A 19,114-nucleotide genomic window follows, 5' to 3' on the forward strand; every position below is an offset into this window, starting at 1 on the left:
AGTTTACCACGGGCATTTTCAGGATGAAGTGAAAAAATCCTATGTAAAAAAAAAAATTCAATTAAAAATAAAAAGAAAATAAAAATTTAAAAAAATTAAAATTAAATTTAAAATTAAATTAAAATTAAATTTAAAAAATTAAAAATCCTATTTTAAAAATCCCACTTTCAGGATGAAAAAAATTCCTATTTAGCCTCTTCATTAAGAGAAAAGAAAAAAATTCTTCAGCCCCTACTGCTCCAACCAAGCACATTCAGCCCCATGCAAAAGGACTCAGATGTTCTGAGTTTACCATGTGCACTTTCAGGATGAAATAAAAAAATCCTATTAAAAAAAATTAAAATTTTTAAATTAAAATTTTAAAAAAATTAAATTTAAATTAAAAATTAAATTAAAATTAAATTTAAAATTTAAAAAATCCTATTTAAAAAATCCCACTTTCAGGATGAAAAAAGAATCCTATTTAGCCTCTCCATTAAGGGAAAAATAAAAAAATTCTTCAGCCCCTACTGCTCCAAACAAGGCCCTGCTCTGCCTCAGCCCTGAGTGAACCTCCTGCCTTTCTGCTGTGGCAATGCCTTTTCAAAAAAACCCTTTTTAAAAAACCTTTTTAAAGCAAACAGCTGGAAAAGCAGCCCCCCTTGGCAGGAGATGCTCACACAGGATGGACCCTAAATGAGATTATCCGAGGTACAGAGAGGCTGGAAGTGCTGGCATTGTTCTGCCTCTGTGCAGGAAGAGCCAGAGGAGAAATTCTCTCCTACTGCAGGAAGCTGTTCCAGCCCCTTATCAGACAGAAAGCTCCTGATTTCTTGCAGGGGAAGCACCAAATGTTTTTGAGGGGAAGGAAAAAAAAAAGAAAGGAAAGGAAAGAAAAAAAAAAAAAAGGCATGGCTGGCTCTTAAGGAAAAGAAAAAAAAAAAAAAAGGAAAGGCATGGCTGGCTCTAAAGGGAAAAAAAAAAGGAATGGCTGGCTTCTTGTAAGTCTCTTCTGAATTTACTTGATTTTAAATGTCTGTGTAGAAGACATATTTATTTTCTAGAATTTTAGATCCTGCTGAAGAATTAAAACCCCACTTCTAAGATATATTTTTTGTCATAATGTTCTCTTGCATTTCAAGCTAAACTTGCCTTGGCCAGAGGCTTATTTGTCTCTCCTGAAGTGAACTTCACATTGTATCCTGGACAGCATTTTACATCAACCTTTTACACATGCAGACAATAATAAAAACATGCACCAAGTGACCTCAAAGCTCCCCAAAATCCTTTCACCAACCCATTAAAGGCACCTTAAGCATTTCCCATTCTTGTCTCAGTAAACGGCCGGGTGACATGAATGGAGCTGAGGGAGCCTGAGGTGCTGCCCTGCTCAGGTGGCTCTGAGCAAGGGGACACTGCCAGGGCACACTGCCCTGCTGTCACCCCACAGGGACATGCAGGGCTGCAAGCCCCGGGCTCCTCCTCTCTGCCCAACAACGGGAATTCAGCCTGGTCTCACTCCACAGAATCACTGGCAAAGACCTTTGAGCTCATCAAGCCCAACCCATGACCCAACACCTCCTCACCAGCTAAACCACAGCACTGAGTGACATGTGGCATGACAGTGACCCCACCACCTCCCTGGCAGGTGATCCCAGTGCCCAATCACCCTTTCAGTGAAGGATTTTCTCATTTGTTGCCTCCAGAAATCAACTTGTTTCTCACCATCTCTGAATGCAGCATCTGTGTCACCCTCCCCAGCTGCCAGGGGCTATTTTGGGCTCTCCCTCCAGTCGGGGGCTGCTTTGGGATGTGGGATGTCCTTCCCTGCAATGCACAATCTGCTCTTTTGCTTCATTTATAAAACTGATTGCTTGGCAGGGATCCAAAGCTTTCTGTAGATATGTTCCAGAGTTTTATTAGCAATGAGCAAATTGCTGGTGTCCTTGGCAAAGGTAAGGAAGTCAGAGCCTCTGTTATTTGACTTTATTTTTTTCTAGAAGGTCTCTCCCAAAGGACAATTCCATGTCACAGAGCAGAGCTCACTTGCTGCACAAGGACCTGTAGATATGATGGTTGTCTTGACATATTCCATAGATATGGAATAAAACATAAAAAACTTAGATTTTAACTCTGTTCCCTATTTTGTGCCTTATTTCAGCCTTGTCTCGGCCTGGTTTCTCCTGGTAGGTTGTTAAGGGATTGTGGTTTCCATCTCTTAGGAGTTGAAAAGCAGAAAAACACTTTGGCACAGGTCAAAACCCAACAGTATTAGAGCCTTGCCTTTCTTCTCCTTTAATAGGCTACTCTGACAGCCCTCTGCTTGTTAAATGAGAGAAAAATCTGTGGGCAAGCAGTGAAGGTCAATCTTGTGGTTTTTGAAAGCATTTAATTAACACAGTTAAGTACCAAGGTCTGCTTGGGAGGGAACTTGTGCATTAACCAGCAGCATCCTTCTCTTCAGAGAAGCAAACCTGGGACTGAGTGCAGGCTTTATCCTCATCTCCCCATCCCAAACCTCAGAGCCGCTCGGATTCAGCTGCAGCAGCTTCCCTGTCCTGCTGCTGCTGCCAAAACTGTGAGGCAATGATGGTCAGAGCTGTTCTGCACCTCCTTCTGCAGGGTTTGGGGTGAGCCCTGCACCCTCAGGGCTGTGACTTCTGCTCCAGGCCTTTTGGCCAAGTGATCGAACAAATCTACTTTTGGGGTTTTGGCATTTTAATGACAGCATGGAAAGTCCTTGTCTCTTCCTTGAGCTGCTCTCAGCTCTTACAGGCGCTCCTTTCCTAAATATCCCATATTTGTGCTTTAACCCTGGGCAGCCACATGCACAAACCCCACAGGCCGACAGCTCCTTTCTAAAAGGTCACAGCGCCAGCTGCTTGAGAGCAGAAATCAATCCCAGCCCTCACAAAGCCACACTGGCTTTTATTCCTTCACACTTTTTGCAGCACTGGAGACCCTAATTGCAGACAATGAAAGCAGCCCTAGGAAAAAGGGGCAGCGCTGAAATCCAAGCTGCGAAGTGTGGCTGTGACTCCAGTGCTGGAGAGGTGCCCTGAAAGCAGGAGCTGTGCCCAGGGCTGTGCCGGGTGCTGCACAAACCAACCCTGAGGGCAGAGCTGCTGCCAAAAACACCTTCTGAGCTTGTGTGCCCTGATTTTGGCAGGAATTGTGGCAGGGATGTGGCAGGGACTGCTCCCCTCCCACCTGCAGGGACTAAGGCAGTGACTGCAGTGGGCTCTGCCTGGGGTGCTGCACACCAAAGATGTGAGAGCAGACAGAACAGAGCAAATCCAGGGGAAAATCACCCAGTCATGGAATGGGAAGAGGCCTTAAAGTTCATCTCATACCTTCCACTGTCCCAAATTGCTCGAAACCCTGTCCAGCCTGGTCTTGGACACTTCCAGGGGTATCTCGGACACTTCCAGGCAGCCACAGCCTCTCTGGGCACCCTGTGCTTTCCGTTTTTAATTCCTAAGAGATGAAAACCACAATCCCTTAACAACCTACCAGGAGAACCAGGCTGAGACAAGGATTTCTTGGCTAAAATAAGGTATAAAATCGGGAACAGAGTTAAAATCTAAGTTTCTTAGTGTCTATGGAATATGCCAAGGCAACCATCACATCTACAGGTCCTTGTGCCTCACCACCCTCACAGGAAGTAATTTTCTTTTAATATCTAATCCAAACCTACTTTAAAAAGTCAGGAATCAATGCTGGGTTTGCCTTTGTAAAATATTCTTTCTCCCTTCCCTTTTGGCTCTCTGGGAAGGTTTGTGTTTGCTGGATTGGGCCTTCCATCACTTTAGAGCTCTCAGAACAACAAAAGACTTTTGAGTCATTTTCTATATCTGACCTTGAACTACTGCAGAAGCAATAAACACTCATGAGAGGAATGATACCACGGAGTGAAGCTGTAATTTTTATAACTTGTTGCTTGAGTGTGGAATAATCCCTGTGAGCAGCCAGGAGTGAGGCAGTGAGGGATCAGCCCCCAGGGCAGGCACAAAAACCACCACCAGGCCTGGGATGTGCACACAGCAGCCACACACACCATGCTCTGGGGCCATTTGGCATTGATAAGCATTTTTCATTGAGTGCAATTACATATTTTTGTTTAGAAAAATGATTCTCCTTCAAAAGCAGCTCCCAAGTCCGTGCTGATTCAGCCTTCATTAAAGGCCTCTTCTTGCAGACACACTCAAGTGTTGACTCCTGCACTGATTTCCTATTGCTGCCTTATCTTTGGCATCTCATCTGCAACTTCTGCTGGGTTTTTTCTTTCTTTTATATTTTTTTTTTTCATCTGAATGCAGTAAAAGTGGCTCCAGTTCTTCTCACGATTTTTGATCTGCCTGGGTGCAGGCTAAGAAAACCCAGCCTTGATGATAAAATTGCTAAGTAGGCTAACAAAACAGCACCAGCAAGAAACTGGATCAGCTCAGCTCTGTGCAGTTTTCCTGCTAGAGTAGGGGAAAAAAAAATGCTTTTTCTCTCACAAATGTGAAACCCTACCCCAGCTGCAGAGGTTGTTTGCATTGGGCTTCACAGGACTGGGATTTTGCAGCCCAAAAAGCCACAGGCACTGCTCCAACAGCAACTGGGGGATGCAGCCAGAGCAGCTGAGCCTCTCCTGATGCCATCTCTGACCCTGCCCCTCCAAACCCAGGCTCCTGCTGGAGGTCGGGATGCAGATCCAGAGGGATTTTTCACAGCTCCAGAGGATTCCTGCAGCTCCCACAGAGGATGTGCAGCATCTCTGTGCACCATGGCGAAAGGAAAGGTGACTCAGAAATGCTCCAGCACCCCGTGTCCTGGTGGGATGAACCCTCTGTGTGTTTGGAATCCCCATTTTAAAAGGGATGGGGAGGTTGGAAGGATGGGTTTAATTCTGGCTTTGAGGCAACAGAAAGCCCTACAAGCACCAGGCTCAGACTTCCCCTCTCCAAACTGCTTCTCACTGAGCCAAGGCCACTGAGCAGGAGTCAGTTCTCCATTCACACCTGTCAAGTGCAGAATATTGTGGATTTGGAAGACAAAAGCAAAGAAAAAAAAAACCAAAAAAACCCCCAGTTTTTGCGCAATGAGCAGCTATGGAAATTGCACCCAATGGCCTTCACCACTCGGCCACCACAGACCATAATAATATGTGAGGTGGCACAGCTCCAGCCTCTGGATCTGCTTCCCTGCTCCCACTGATAATGCTAATCCCTGAAACTATTCCCAGCCAGGCCCTGAGGAAGGGAGCTCAGGAACTGCACAGGTAATGAAACAGATTTTTATTATTTTTAATTACAGCTCTGTCCACGTCTCAAACCAAAAGAACGCTCCTGGCCACTGGAGGCTGACTCAACATTTCATCTAATGATGCTGCCAGCTTGTAAATACACCCCAAAACGGTCCCCAAAATGAGAGAGGGCAGGAAGGGAGCCCTGGTGAGTAATTCCTGCCCAGAATTGCTGTGCCAATGCTGCCATCACAGCTGTGATTTTGCCTCTGCAGCTGGAATGCGAGTTCATGGGGTGAACCCCTTGGGGCAGGGCTGGGGACCAGCACAACCACCAGGCTGAGGAGCTCTGGGCCTCCAAGGGCATTTGCAGAGGGCTGGAAAAGCATCCCCACTCCTGTGCTAACACAACTCCCACACTATTCTTCTTTTTCCAGCTTTTTTCAGGTGTGTTGGTTTTCAGTCCTTTTTGGAGAGGGGCTATCACAGTTGTTTTCAGCAACAGAAAAAGCCCAAGGGACAACAGACACAGGCACTGTTTGGGGGGGAAAAGGCAACTTTTTAATCACTTTGTTGTATTTTCAACACAAAATCTCAAACCTGCTGTGACCATGTTCCATGTGAAGAGTCTCATCTCTCCAATCACTCCTGTGCTTTTCATGGAGCACCATTTGCTTCACCTCAGCAGCTCGTGGATGTGTCAGTGGAGGGAACTGAGCCCTTAGGAAGCCCCCAGGTTTTGGGGACTTAAACACCACAATAAAAAGGAGCATTGAGGAGCCTGGCAGGAGCACTCAGCTCTCTGCTCCCTTCTTCCTGCAGCTTTTATTGCTAGAATTGCTCCTGGTTGGAGCTTTTAAATATTAAATATGTTCCTGGGTGGCAGCTGCTGGCCTGAGCAGTGGTGTTGGGACATGCTGGGACATGTGTGACATGGGGACAGGACAAACACCTCCTGAGGGCAGAGCAGGGGCTCACCCAGGCGTCTCAGCCCTCACCTGGGCACAGCTTTGGTTCACCTCCAGCCACTTTTCTGCCCCAACCACATTTTCCTCTTCCCAAGCTGGGTAATTCCTCCAGCCTGGCATTGCAGGAGGTTTTTAAACCTCTTTATAAATATTTGTCCCATCTCTTAACCCAAAGCAGGCACACAGGCACCTCCAGCACTTAACCTAATTCAACAGGGCACCCTTAAAAAAAAAATTAATTAAGAATAAATCATCAGCTGCAGCTGAAATCTGCTGCTAGTCCAGGCTTTGCTAGGCTTGCACCCGGCTGACCGTGCCAAGTGCCTGTGTCATGGCAGTGTGTGAGTGGGGAGAAGCTGAGCTGGTGCTGATGAGGCAAAATTCACATTGCACAACCCACAGGAGCTGCCTGCAGGTTAATCCTCCACCAGCAACAACCTGCCACCTACCTAGGGCTGCAAAAAAAAACCCCAACAACAAGGAATAGCTCAGCTTTACAGCTGCTCCACTGAGACTCTGGCTGGGGAAAACATGAGTGTTTCACGTAAAACTCTGGTATTTGGACTAGGTGCAGGCCTTTGGTCAAAGTCCATGGGGTGCACGCTCAGCCAGCATCACGTGGGATGTGCTGCTCACAATCTCAGCTTCCCTTTGCAGCTGGAGCGCTGAAAATTGTGTTTGAAACAAGAGCCTGAGCTTCAGGTGTGAGGCCAACAGGCAGCAACACTCAGCTCAAACATCATTTCGGTGCATTTATGAATCAGTGCTCTCCTGGGTGCTGCTCCCCCTTCCCTTTCCTCGTTGCAATGGAGAAATCTGCATATTTGCAGGTGTTTGCTCCCATGTGGGCTTTGCCAGGGAATAATTCCCCCCGTTGCAAGGAATTTGGGAGACTCCTGAATATATCTGCTGTCACCAGAGTCCAGATTTACAGCCTCAAACTGTGCTTGGCTTGAAATTAATATGGACTTCCTCTTTTTTTCCCCCCCCCCCCCCCCCCCCCCCCCCCACCTCTTCCAAAATAATATCCTATTAGTCACGACAGCCAAATGGGCTGGATTTGGGCAAGGATTCAACTTCTGAGCTCCCATCAACACCAAGGCCCTCCTGGCCAGAGCAGCCCCATCTCCAAAGGTGAGGAACAAGCTGCAGGAACCTGCTGGGCTCAGGAAAAGCTGATTTTTGCTGTGGGCTGCTACATCCAACAAATAACACCAGCCTGCAGCTTGAAAGAGGGAATGAACAAGCACAGGGTGTCTCTGACTCCAGGTGAGTTTTGTATTTGGGTGGACCCTCAGGGGCAGGTGAGGTGGCTCAGAGCCACCAGCACAATGCTGTTCATTCCTGCTGCAAAAAAAGCCAGAAGAAAAGTGGTTTTTCTGAATTCCAGGGGGTTTTACTCTTCAGACTGTGCAGGAAGCAAATCCCCCCCCATTTTTTTGCACAGCACAGGTAGGGTCTCCCTGAACCAGGTGGGATTCCTTGCAGGGAGCAAGAACAACTCTGCTGCTCACATGTTCCCCCTGCGACGCTGCACCAAAAAAAAAATTAATCTCTGGCAAATTCTCAGAACAACTCTGGAAAGGATTCAAAGCAGGGAGAGGGCTCAGCAGCTGGCTGAGGCACTGGGCTGTACTTTCCACAGAGCTGCTGAGGAACCTCCTGTGCAACACGTGAAAGCTGATCCCAAAAACTCAGCTTATCCCAGAGAACGACACCTCTGCTGCAGAGCCCAGAGCTGAAACCCCTTCCTGAGCAAAAGCTGGGCCCGAACAGCTGAGCTTGGAAAAGTCATCTGTGCCAGGAATGCAGGCACTGGTGCTGCAGGCAGCGAGGAGGGCGGCAGAGGGAGTCAAGAATGATGCCATTCATTGAGATCATGTTTTGTGGGTTGGCTACTTCCATCCTCCCTTTTCCTGGTACAAGGCCCTGCTGGGGGACACTCAGCACTCTGCAGGGCCACCAGCACAGCTCCCTGCGTGTCACCACTCTGCACGCTCAGCCTTTGCCACCCCCAGGCTTTTTGGGGACCCCCTGTCCCCCCCTGGCAGCGGCAGAGGGCTCTGGGTACCCCTGGGTTCAATCCTGCATTATCAAACTCCCTTGGCTCTTTGCATCGGAAACTTTTACAATTCCCCTGCCCGGCTGGAAAAGATGACTGCAGCAAACCCAAATTAGGAATAAATTATACAACAACTTTACATTTTTTCTTTTTACAAAGGAAAGCTGTGTGGCAAGAGCTGTGCAGGCACCTCCTTCCCAACGTCCTGCCTTGCAAGGATTATTGTGGGTTAGTTTGAATAAATAAATAAATAAATAAATAAACACAACACGAGCTCCAAACCCACTTTGGGACCTGCTCCTGCCAGGCCACACGCTGCCTGTCACCCCCAAAATCCCAAATATGTGTGAGAGCTGCAGGATGCAGTGAGAGCCAAGCTGCAACATCCACCCCAAGCACTTCCAAAAGCCGCGTCTGTGTCACGGGCAGGGATTTTCACAATGAATGGCCACAGCTACTCCTCCTTAAAGCTCTCTCCCTGTTGCATTCCCGCAGCATTTTTGCAATATGAAATTCTCCACCTCCTCCCAGCCTGCCCCCCCCCCCCGCCCTTGCAAGGGCACAAGGCAGAGGCAGGCAGGAATGAGCAGCGAGTTAAAAAGCAAAGAGCAAAGAGCCAGCTCTCTCTTTGCCACCACCACCACCAGCACCAGCAGCACGCTGGCAGAAATAAATCACTGCTGTCCCCTTCCCAAAGCCCCTCCTGCTGCTCCCCAGGCCTCAACTCCTGCCCTTCTGCAGCTCCTCAATGCTCAGCTTTGCCCTTTTGCAACTCCCAAACTCTCAACTTTGCAGCTCCAAAATGCTCAACTTCTGCAGCTCCAAAATCCTCAATTCCTGCAGCTCCAAAATCCTCAATTCCTGTCCTATTGCAACTCCTGAATTCTCAACTTCTGCAGCTCCAAAAATGCACAATTCCTGCAGCTCTCAAATGCCCAATTTCTACCCTTTTGCAACTCCTAAGTTCTCAACTGCGGTTCCAAAATGCTCAGTTCCTGCAGCTGAAAAATGTGTAATTCCTGCAGCTCTAAAATGCATAATTCCTTCCCTTTTGCAACTCTGAAATTCTCAACTTCTGCAGCTCCAAAATGTCCAATTCCTTCCCTTTTGCAACTCCTAACCTCTCAAATTCTGCAGCTCCAAAATGCTTAATTCCTGCCCTATTGCAACTTAGAAATTCTTAACTTCTGCAGCTCCAAAACGCTTAACTCCTCCCCTTTGCAAATCCTGAATTCTCAACTTCTGCAGCTGCAAAATACTCACCTCCTGCAGCTCCAAAATGCATAAATCCTGCTCTTTTGCAAACCCAGAATTCTCAACTTCTGCAGTTCCAAAACACTCAACTCCTGCAGCTCCAAAATGTCCGATTCCTGCCCTTTTGCAACTAAATTAATAATTTCTGCATTCTGCAGCGCCTAAATGCTCCAGTCCTGCATTTCTGCAGCTCCACAATGCCTAATTCCTGCTCTTTTGCAACTCCTAAGTTCTCAACTTCTGCAGTTCCAAAATGCTCAATTCCTGCCCTTTTGCAACTCTGAAATTCTCAACTTCTGCAGCTCCAAAACGCACAATTCCTGCCCTTTTGCAACTCCTAAATTCACAACTTCTTCCCTTCTGCAGCTCCTAAACAATTCCTGCAGCTCCAAACTGCTCCATTCCTGCCTTTCTGCAGCTCCCAAACACCCAATTCCTGCACTTCCAAACGCTCCATTCCTGCCTTTTTTGCACGCTCGGGGCGTGCTGGTGTGACCAAAAGTTACCAAATATTAAAAGAGAGAAGGGGGGAGAGAAAAGGGTGGAAAAATGATCTCAGCGCTGGCACGAGAACAATACTTTCCCATGGAAACATAGGTATATATTTAATTCCCGGTAACTCCACTCCAGTTTCACCTTTCATCTCCCTCGCGGACTTGTTTAAAAGTTTTGCTTTAACCCCCGCGCCGAGCCCCGGCTGCAGCTGCTGCTGCTGCAACACCCCCCGCTCGCTCCGGGCCGTGCCAAAGGCGGCCGAGGGGCACCGGGGGCTGCACCGGGGGCTGCACCGGGGGCTGCACCGGGGGCTGCACCGGGAGCTGCGAGCACTGGAGGCTGCACCGTGAGCGGTGACCCCCGGGCAAGGCGGGCGTGCAAACTCGCGGGCACCCGCACCCCATGCATGCGCGTGCACCCGCACCCATGCATGCACATGCACACGCACACGCACCCGCACCCGTGCATGCACATGCAAACGCACTTGCACATGCACGCGCACACGCAGCTGCACGCGCGCTTGCACGCGCGGTTGCGCGCGTGCACCCGCAAGTTGCACAAGCGAACGCGCGCGCGCGCGCACCAGCTCCCCTCCCCCACACCCCGCCACCGCAAGTTGCACGAGCGAGTGCACGCGTGCACGTGCACGTGCGTGCACGCGCGGCCCTTGCACGCGCGCGCATCCACCCGCGGCTGCACGTGCACGCGCGCTCTCTCACCTCGGGGCTGAGACATTGTCCCCCGGCGGGCTGGGGGCAGGGCGCGCGCACACAAAGAGCCGTCCCCCCGTGCGCGGCCCCGCCGAGGGGCGAGCCGCCCGGCGCGCTCACACACACCACACACACACACAAAAGATGCGAGCGGCGCGCTCCCCCCCCGGAACGCCGCGCGCGCTCCCGCCTGGGCGGCGCGGGGCTCGGGGCGCGCCGGGCCGCGCCGTGCCGGGCCGGGCCAGGCCGGGCCGGGCCGGGCGGGGCCGGGGGGAGCGGGGGGGTCCCTGCGCGGCTGGCGCGGGGCCGGCGCGGCTGCACCTACATGATGGGCCGGGGCGGCCGCCCCGGCCTCCGGCGCGCAGGGGGGGGCACCGCACTGCGCGTGCGCGGCGCCGCCGCGGGGCCGCATGGGAGATGTAGTCCCGCGGCCTCACATCCCGCCTGCTGAGGCGCCGGCAGGGGGCGCGGAGAGCGCGGCGGGTTCGCCCGCTTCAAACCGATTAAAATCGCTTCAAACCGATTGAAACCGCTTCAAGTCGCTTCAAACTGCTTGAAGTAGCTTCAAACTGCTTGAAACCGCTTCAAACTGTTTGGAACTGCTTCAAGTAGCTTCAAAACGCTTAAAATTGCTTAAAACCGTTTCAAGTTGCTTCCAACCACTTTAAATCGCTTCAAATCACGCTTTGCAAAGGCCCGGGAAGGGAAGGGAAGGGAAGGGAAGGGAAGGGAAGGGAAGGGAAGGGAAGGGAAGGGAAGGGAAGGGAAGGGAAGGGAAGGGAAGGGAAGGGAAGGGAAGGGAAGGGAAGGGAAGGGAAGGGAAGGGAAGGGAAGGGAAGGGAAGGGAAGGGAAGGGAAGGGAAGGGAAGGGAAGGGAAGGGAAGGGAAGGGAAGGGAAGGGAAGGGAAGGAAATTTCAAGGAAAGGAAAGGAAATTTCAAGGAAAGGAAAGGAAATTGAATGGAAATTTCAAGGAAAGGAAAGGAAATCTCAAGGAAAGGAAATTGAAAGGAAATTTCAAGGAAAGGAAAGGAAATTTCAAGGAAAGGAAAGGAAATTTCAAGGAAAGGAAAGGAAATTGAAAGGAAATTTCAAGGAAAGGAAAGGAAATTTCAAGGAAAGGAAAGGAAAGGAAATTGAAAGGAAATTTCAAGGAAAGGAAAGGAAAGGAAAGGAAAGGAAAGGAAAGGAAAGGAAAGGAAAGGAAAGGAAAGGAAAGGAAAGGAAAGGAAAGGAAAGGAAAGGAAAGGAAAGGAAAGGAAAGGAAAGGAAAGGAAAGGAAAGGAAAGGAAATTGAAAGGAAATTTCAAGGAAAGGAAAGGAAAGGAAAGGAAATTGAAAGGAAATTTCAAGGAAAGGAAAGGAAATCGAAAGGAAAGGAAAGGAAAGGAAAGGAAAGGAAAGGAAAGGAAAGGAAAGGAAAGGAAAGGAAAGGAAAGGAAAGGAAAGGAAAGGAAAGGAAAGGTTATTGCACAGCTGACTAAAGAACTCAAACTGCTGCATCTGGCCATAACTCTTTTCCTTAGAACTCCCTGCCTACTGTAGTTTGAATTTTCTGAGAGTTCTGATTTCTTTATTTCCCCTCCCAACTCACTCTCTCATTGCTAAGGGATGAATTTGCTGCTGAGAAACTGGACAAGCAATTTCTGTGGTGTCACTGCTGAAAAATCTCCCCTCTGTCTATAAACAGGAGATTTGCCCCGAAATGTTGTTTGTTTTAGACACCAGGCTGTTCCCAGCCTTGGTTTGATCAGGGAGCTCGGGAGGCAAGCACAGTCATGTGCTGGGTTTGTCCAGGATGAAGCACAATTGGAGGCTTCAGTGTCAGTGTTTGTGTGAGCACTCACTGCAGGGCCAGAAATTCACCCCACCAACAGCAGTGAGCTCCAGCACCCCCAAATTCTCCTGCTTCCTCTTGCAGGAGCTTTGCCAGAGTTGTTTCCCTGTCCCATCCCTCTGGGGAGGGGGGTGCTTGCCCCTGCTCCATCTCCCTTCACAAGGAATGCTTTGGGAAACCCAGATGCTGCCCAGGTGGGATTTTCGGCTGTTACAGGCGGTGGGAAAGGAGCAAAACTGTGTCCAGAACACCTGCGGTGCCTCCTGGTGCATCCTTGAACACCAAAACCAGGTTTTGGGGCTTAAATCAGGATTCTCCCAGCATGTCATGAGGTGGGAAGGGAGGCACCCCAGGTTTTGTTCTGAAGCTGTTGGGTATTTTGGATCACAGCCCTGTGCAGGGACAGACAGAAGCCCTGTTTTTTCCCAAATCAATGCACTTTGCAAATGGAGAAACCAAGCAGAGGAGCTTGGCGATCCAACTTTATGGGATGGGACAGGCTCCAGCAGTTCCTGTGCTGAAGGATCCAGTGGCTATTTCAGTTTCTTTGGTTCTGGTTTATGTTTTTATTTGATTATTCTGCTCCCAGCCATCCCTTCCTTCATGGCAATGGGGAAGGAAGGATAATTTGGAACAAGTGTACAGAAGTTTGCCTTGGTCTGTCCTGTGACAGGCAACGAGACAATGACATTTTCAAGTGTGATCCCATCCTCTGCACAGAACCTCATGAAATTTCTCATTATTTTTGAGCTCAGGTAGGGGTCAGTCCCCACATTCTCTTGCTGGACAAGAGAATGCAACCATTCCCTAATGCTCCCAAGGTACAGAAACAAGCTGGAAATTCAAAATAATTGGAATAATGACCCCAAAGGCCCTGGCTCTCTACTGCAGAGGATGAATAAAGTGCAGGAAGTTCTCCCAGCTGGGATGAGGGACCCTCCCAAGGGATGTCTGGGCCAGGAGCTGGAAGCAAACCCAAAGCAAACAGAGGGTGCAGATGCTGGGGAGGAGGTGAGAAACAATGAGCTGTGCTGATGGCAGCAGCACCATCTGCTCCTCAGGGGCTGAGTGCTGCCGCTGATATCCTGCATTCCTTTGTTCCCCGGGAGCTGCAGCCTGCAGGAATTTGAGGCCAAACACAGCCCCTGCAGTTCAGCCCCATCTTACCTTTTGTCTGAATTTCCTCTGTCTCCTCCTCCTCCTCTTGCAGCCCTCAACTCCCAGTTTTTCCCTGAGTCGATGGACAAAAACCCAGGAGAAGTTGGAATGCTCAGAAGTTAAACAAACTGTGCTGCCCCAGCACACATAGGGTGGGATGCTGGTAAAATCTCTCTTTAGCTGAAGAGCTGAATTGAGAGGATAAAATGATCCAAGAAGCACATGCAGCTCATAAAAGAGGCAGAGGCCAGTAAATAAAAATGACTTTCGGCTTAGTAATAAGAAGGTTTTAGAGCCATAAATCTGGCTGGACAGTAGTGATGAGTCAAGCATGCTCTTCCAGGAGGGGTGAGGGTGATGTTTGTGTGTGGGAACCTAAAGAGGAGGGACAGAGCTGGAAAAGCAGGTAGGAATTTTACATTTTTAGAAAAATATGCAATGAATGCACAGGTGAACTAAAGCAGCCTCACCATTCTAAAATCATTGATCTGGGACTGGGGGAAAAGGAGTTTTTACATGGCCTGTCTTTAACTGCTTGTCCTTCCCTCTGAGCCTTGCACTCCTGCACTTGGGGATGGTTTTGTTTCTTAGAAAAAACCTGAAATTTTACCAGTCACATCTCTTTTTGTGGTCACCTTTTTCTGTGTTGCTGCAGAAAGTCAGAGGTCCCATCCCTCTGTCCCACTTTGGGCAGAGCTGAGCGTGGTGCTTTTTCCTTGCCTGCTGCTGTGGGTTTAATGCTGCAAACACTGCTGGGTATTTTAGGTTTGCATTTTCTCCTTTGTGCCTTCTCTGTGTATGACACACTCTGGGTTTGCTTTGCTGCAGAAATGAACCCAAATTCATCCTTGGGGCAGCTGGGAGCACTCAGAGCAGCCCTCAGCCCCAGCCCTTTTGTGTCTGTGCATTCTCAGGGTCACATCCCGAGCTGCAGGCTCTGAGCACTGCCCTGAGCCTGCTCAGCCCTGCAGGGACAGCTGGCAGCTCCCTCCTTAGGGTCAGATCCATCACCCTCAGCACCCCTGGCTGGCTGCTGCACCTTTGAGGTCAGATCCATCACCCTCAGCCCCCTTGGCTGGCAGCTCCATCTTTAGGGTCAGATCCATCACCCTTCAGCCCCTCTGGCTTTAATATTTGCAGCTCACTCAGCTGGCATTGTTTGAGTGCCCGGTGCTGGGTGACACTGTGTGGGTCACTGGTGGGTGACACTGCTTGGTGACACTGCTGGGTGACAATGCATGGATCGCTGGTGGGTGGCTGTGAGGAGATGTGGCCTCAGCCCTCCCCTGACTCCCCTGCACCCCTCGCTCCTAGAAGATGTCAGCGTTTGGGATTTGGGATTTGGGATTTGGGATTTGGGGCAGGGTTTCACCTCAAGGCACTGCTCTGCCCTTTGCACTCAGTTTCTTGGTGTTTGTGCCCAACTCCTTCATGGCACCCCTTTCTTCAGCAGGTTCATTCAACAACTCAGTCAAGGGTTCAGTCATAAACTGCTCGTTGCTCTGGATCCCCAGGGATGCAGAATGATTTGTTCAGGTGGATGCAATGCTGGGGTCCCACCCAGCCTTAAAATTCTCAGTATGGAGCGTGCAAGGCAAGGAGAAACCTGGATATTGAGGGGCAGAAGGAGAGGCCTTACCAGCAGCCAGGGAGAGAGAAAAAGAGGAGGAACTGATGCCTTGAGAAGGGTGAGCTGGACCAGAGCTGGGCAGAGTTACAGAATAAAGCAGGGATTTATTAAAAGCATCTCCTCCATGGATCCACCTTGGGCAGCACAAGAGCCCAGCCAGGGCTGCACCCAAGGTGAACCAAAATGGTCCCAAAATGAACCCAAAATGGTCACAAATTGAACCCAAAATGAACCAAAATGGCCCCAAAATGCACGGCCGGGCACGGGGTCTCTCCCTGGGATCAGTTCTGCTCCATTTGCACCTTGCAGTTCATTGTCCCATCCCAGCTTTAGCCCATCCAGTCCCACCCTGCTTGTTTTTCTCTCTCCAGCCCACGGGGTTTGTGCTCCTGGGCTGAGATTTGGATCATTTGTCCTTGGTGCCCAGCTGGAGCAGGAATTGTTTTGTCTCCCTGCTCTGGGCACAGAGCTCAGCATCCCCTGATGTGAGCCCAGCCCCACACACTGAAGCAGCACAGAACCTGAAACATATGAAATCTAAAACTGAAGTCATCTTTTCCCCCCACTGCAAAAATGTTCTAAAACATGGTGGAACGAGGCTGAGCAGCTCCAGTGCTAAACAAGGACAGGTGGCACCTCTGCCTGAAGGGATCTTTCTTTTGGGATGGCAGCAGGAAACATCTCCTCCTTTAACTGACATGGATATCTGGAGTGTGCTGCAGTGCAGAACCAGCCAGGAGCTTTTTTTAAAGCAGGAAATCATATCCAATAATCCAGCCAGGAAAACCCCTGGGAAGGGAGCACAGCTGGAGGTGGGCAGGTGGCTGCAGGACCAGGGCATGGTGCCACACACAACAGTGGCGCTGACAAAAATTCTCATTTTCTGTCACATCCCCATCAGGGAGAGGTCACATTTCCCCCCTCAAACTCTGCTGATTTAAAATAGGCATTTGGCTTCTTTTTTCTGCAATCATGAGGTATTACTCATGGCCAGAGTGAATCTATGTTTGTACCCATCTGGGTGTAATTATGGCATTCTATATGCATTGCACACAATGTATATATTGTGCACTGAACTGCTGCCATGGCTCTTGTTGAGCTCTCTTGATGCTTCACTTTAAAGCTTTTGGTTTTGTTTTTTTGTTGGTTTTTTTTTTTTTTTTTTTCCCCAGAGGTTTTAAACTTCCCGTAAAAATCTATTCTGGGCTGGGACTCCTTGTGCCAAGTCTTAGGCCAAGATTGAAATTTCTTTTATGAAATTTTATTCTGAGCCAGCCTGGATGTTGTTCCAGAAGGGGGATGAGGGCGTGGAGTAAAACCCTGTCCTGCATGGTGTGAGCAAACCTGACTCCTAAAGAACTGAATTTTGCACAATCACTTCTAGGGGTGCAAAATGCTGCAATTCTCAGCTGGTTTTGAGCCCTTTCCTTTAAATCCAGGGATAAATTGTACTTGTTAATCATGCCCTGGGTCTGAATATCAGGATATTTTTGGTGTCCAGGAGCTGATTGCTTTGAGAGAGACCAAGGACCCTCTGCAGTTTGGTGCAGCTGCAGTTGGAGCAGTAAACACTGGAGCAATTTGGGTTTTGCACAGTTTATTTCAGCCTCTTTCCAGCTCCCAGAAAAAGGGAGGCCTCAAAATAAGGTGCTCTGAATTCCTGCTGGCAATCTGGGCTGCAGAGGATGCAAATGCATCATCCTTGTGCTGAGCCACAGGTTCATTGATGCAAACACATCACTTCCAGTAAATGTGGAGAAGATCTCCTCAGCCAGTGCCTGAGCCAGCTGTGTGCACAAGAAAAAGAACTGAGAACATGGACTACCTGTTCCATCTGTTCCCCATTGTATCTGTTTCACCCCCCTCACAATTTTCAGTAATAAAAACCTCTGAGTTAGCCAGAGCCTTTGAGATCTCCCCAGTGTAGCAGGCGGATCCTCAACTGGACCAAAGGACTTCGTCTCTGCGTTGGTAGCTATATCCCCCCTCCTTCCCTTTCTCTCTCTCCTCTCCCTTTCACTATCTTTTTCTCTCCCTTAATCCCTCTATCACATTTTTGCTGTGGTTATTTCAATAAAACTGCATTTGATTTGATTATCACTGCAAACCCCCTTGCACCGTGTTGGTTTTTGCACTCTGAGGTCACTCCCACGAACCATCAGGTCACCTGTCCACTAGGACTGATCCTGACAGGAGGCCAGAGAGAAAATGGGATGCCCAGGAGGAGAGAAACCTTGGAAGAGAGGATCCCTTGGAGGAGGGGGTTACCTGGAGGATGGGGGTCCCTGGGAGGGGTGGCCACACAAAGATGGGGTCTCTGGAACAGGTGGCCACACAAAGATGGGGTCTCTGGGAGGGGTGGCCACACAAAGATGGGGTCTCTAGGAAAGGTGGCCACACAAAGATGGGGTCTCTGGAACAGGTGGCCACACAAAGATGGGGTCTCTAGGAAAGGTGGCCACACAAAGATGGGGTCTCTGGAACAGGTGCTCACCTGGAGGATGGGATCCCTGCGAGTGAAGCCCTCAGGAGGGATTGATGCCCAAAGATTTTTGCTTTTTATGTATTTTTCCTGTATTTGTGGCTCTGTTGGCTGTTGTTGTATAATTATTTAGTTTCTCAGCTAACTCCAAAGCTTTGTGAGACAAACACATTCCTGGAATGCTGCTCTAATCTTGTTTCTTCAGCCAGCCAAGGCCATTTCACTTTCCCATGTGTTTTGATACAATGTGGGGCTGGAAGCAAGGGGGAGGCTTCAGCAGGGGGCTGAACCAACAGGGGAACTCCTTCATTAACTGTACTTCTAATTGGGGACTCTTATAAAACTTATACAAGTGTCAAAGGCCTGTACCACTTGTGCATTCTGCCGTAAGCCTGCCTGGAGGACCTTCAATAAACGGTAATTGCTTTTTTCCTCACTTTTTTCCTCATTTTCATCTCCTTTGGTGGTGATTTTTTAGGGCTGGTGAGGCATCAGGATGGGGCCGGAGGAGAGAATCCTGAGAAGGGAGGGATGGAGGTCCCTGGGAGGAGGGAGGATTGGAGTCCTCAGGAGGGATGGGGTCACCTGGAAAAGAGGGCCCCAGGAGGAATGGGGTCACTTGGAGGATGGGGTCATGAGAAAGGGGTCCTCAAGGGGATGGGGTCCCTGGAAAAGGGGTCCTCAGGAGGAATGGCGTCACCCAGGGGAAAGAATCCTTGGAAGGGGGGTCCCTTGAAGGGAGGCACCTGCAGGATGGAGGACCCTGGGAAGGGGGGATCATGCTGAGATTGGGGTGCTTGGGAGGGGAGGGATGGATTACCCAGAGAATGGAGTCCTCAGGAGGGGTGGTCACTGATAGGATGGGGTCCTGGGAAGGGGGTCCTCAGGAGGAGTGGGGAACCTGGAGGATGGGGTCCCTGGAAAAGGGGTCTCTGGGAGGAGGATGAGGAGGTGCTCGGACATTGGGAGCCCCGGGAGGAGCAGACCCCTGGGAAGGGGGTTCTCTCACAGGAGGGGTCCCTGGGGAGCAGTGTCCCTGCGAGGGAAGGGGTCCCGAGCCCCCGGGAGGGGAGGGCAGGGAAGGGGGCCCTGGATCGGGGTGTCCGGCAGGAGAGAAAGGGCAGCAGCACGGAGGGCTCCGGCACTGCGGGCTGGCCCGGGGGGGTACCGAGGGATGCCGGGGGTACCGGCGGAGTTCAGGGGGTACCGGGGGGTACCGGAGGGTACTGGGGGATACCAGGAGGTACCGGGGGGGTTCAGGGGGTAGCGGGGAATACCGGAGGGTACTGGGGGGTACCGGCAAGGTTCGC

At 50.0% G+C, this 19,114-nt stretch overlaps 1 protein-coding gene across 1 annotated transcript in view; it reads right to left on the bottom strand.

The window, feature by feature from the left end:
* The window catches only part of MAP2K6 (mitogen-activated protein kinase kinase 6), a 56,315-nt gene extending 45,463 nt beyond the window's left edge, over nucleotides 1–10,852 (bottom strand). The window contains exon 1 of the mRNA XM_058038562.1: nucleotides 10,708–10,852. Within this exon, the coding sequence (XP_057894545.1) occupies nucleotides 10,708–10,723 (16 nt within the window). The 5' untranslated portion in view covers nucleotides 10,724–10,852. The remainder of the gene's footprint in view (nucleotides 1–10,707) is intronic.
* Nucleotides 10,853–19,114: the final 8,262 nt, after the last annotated feature.

This window comes from Melospiza georgiana, chromosome 21, assembly GCF_028018845.1.
Source record: "Melospiza georgiana isolate bMelGeo1 chromosome 21, bMelGeo1.pri, whole genome shotgun sequence".
Classification (NCBI taxonomy): Eukaryota; Metazoa; Chordata; class Aves; order Passeriformes; family Passerellidae; genus Melospiza; species Melospiza georgiana.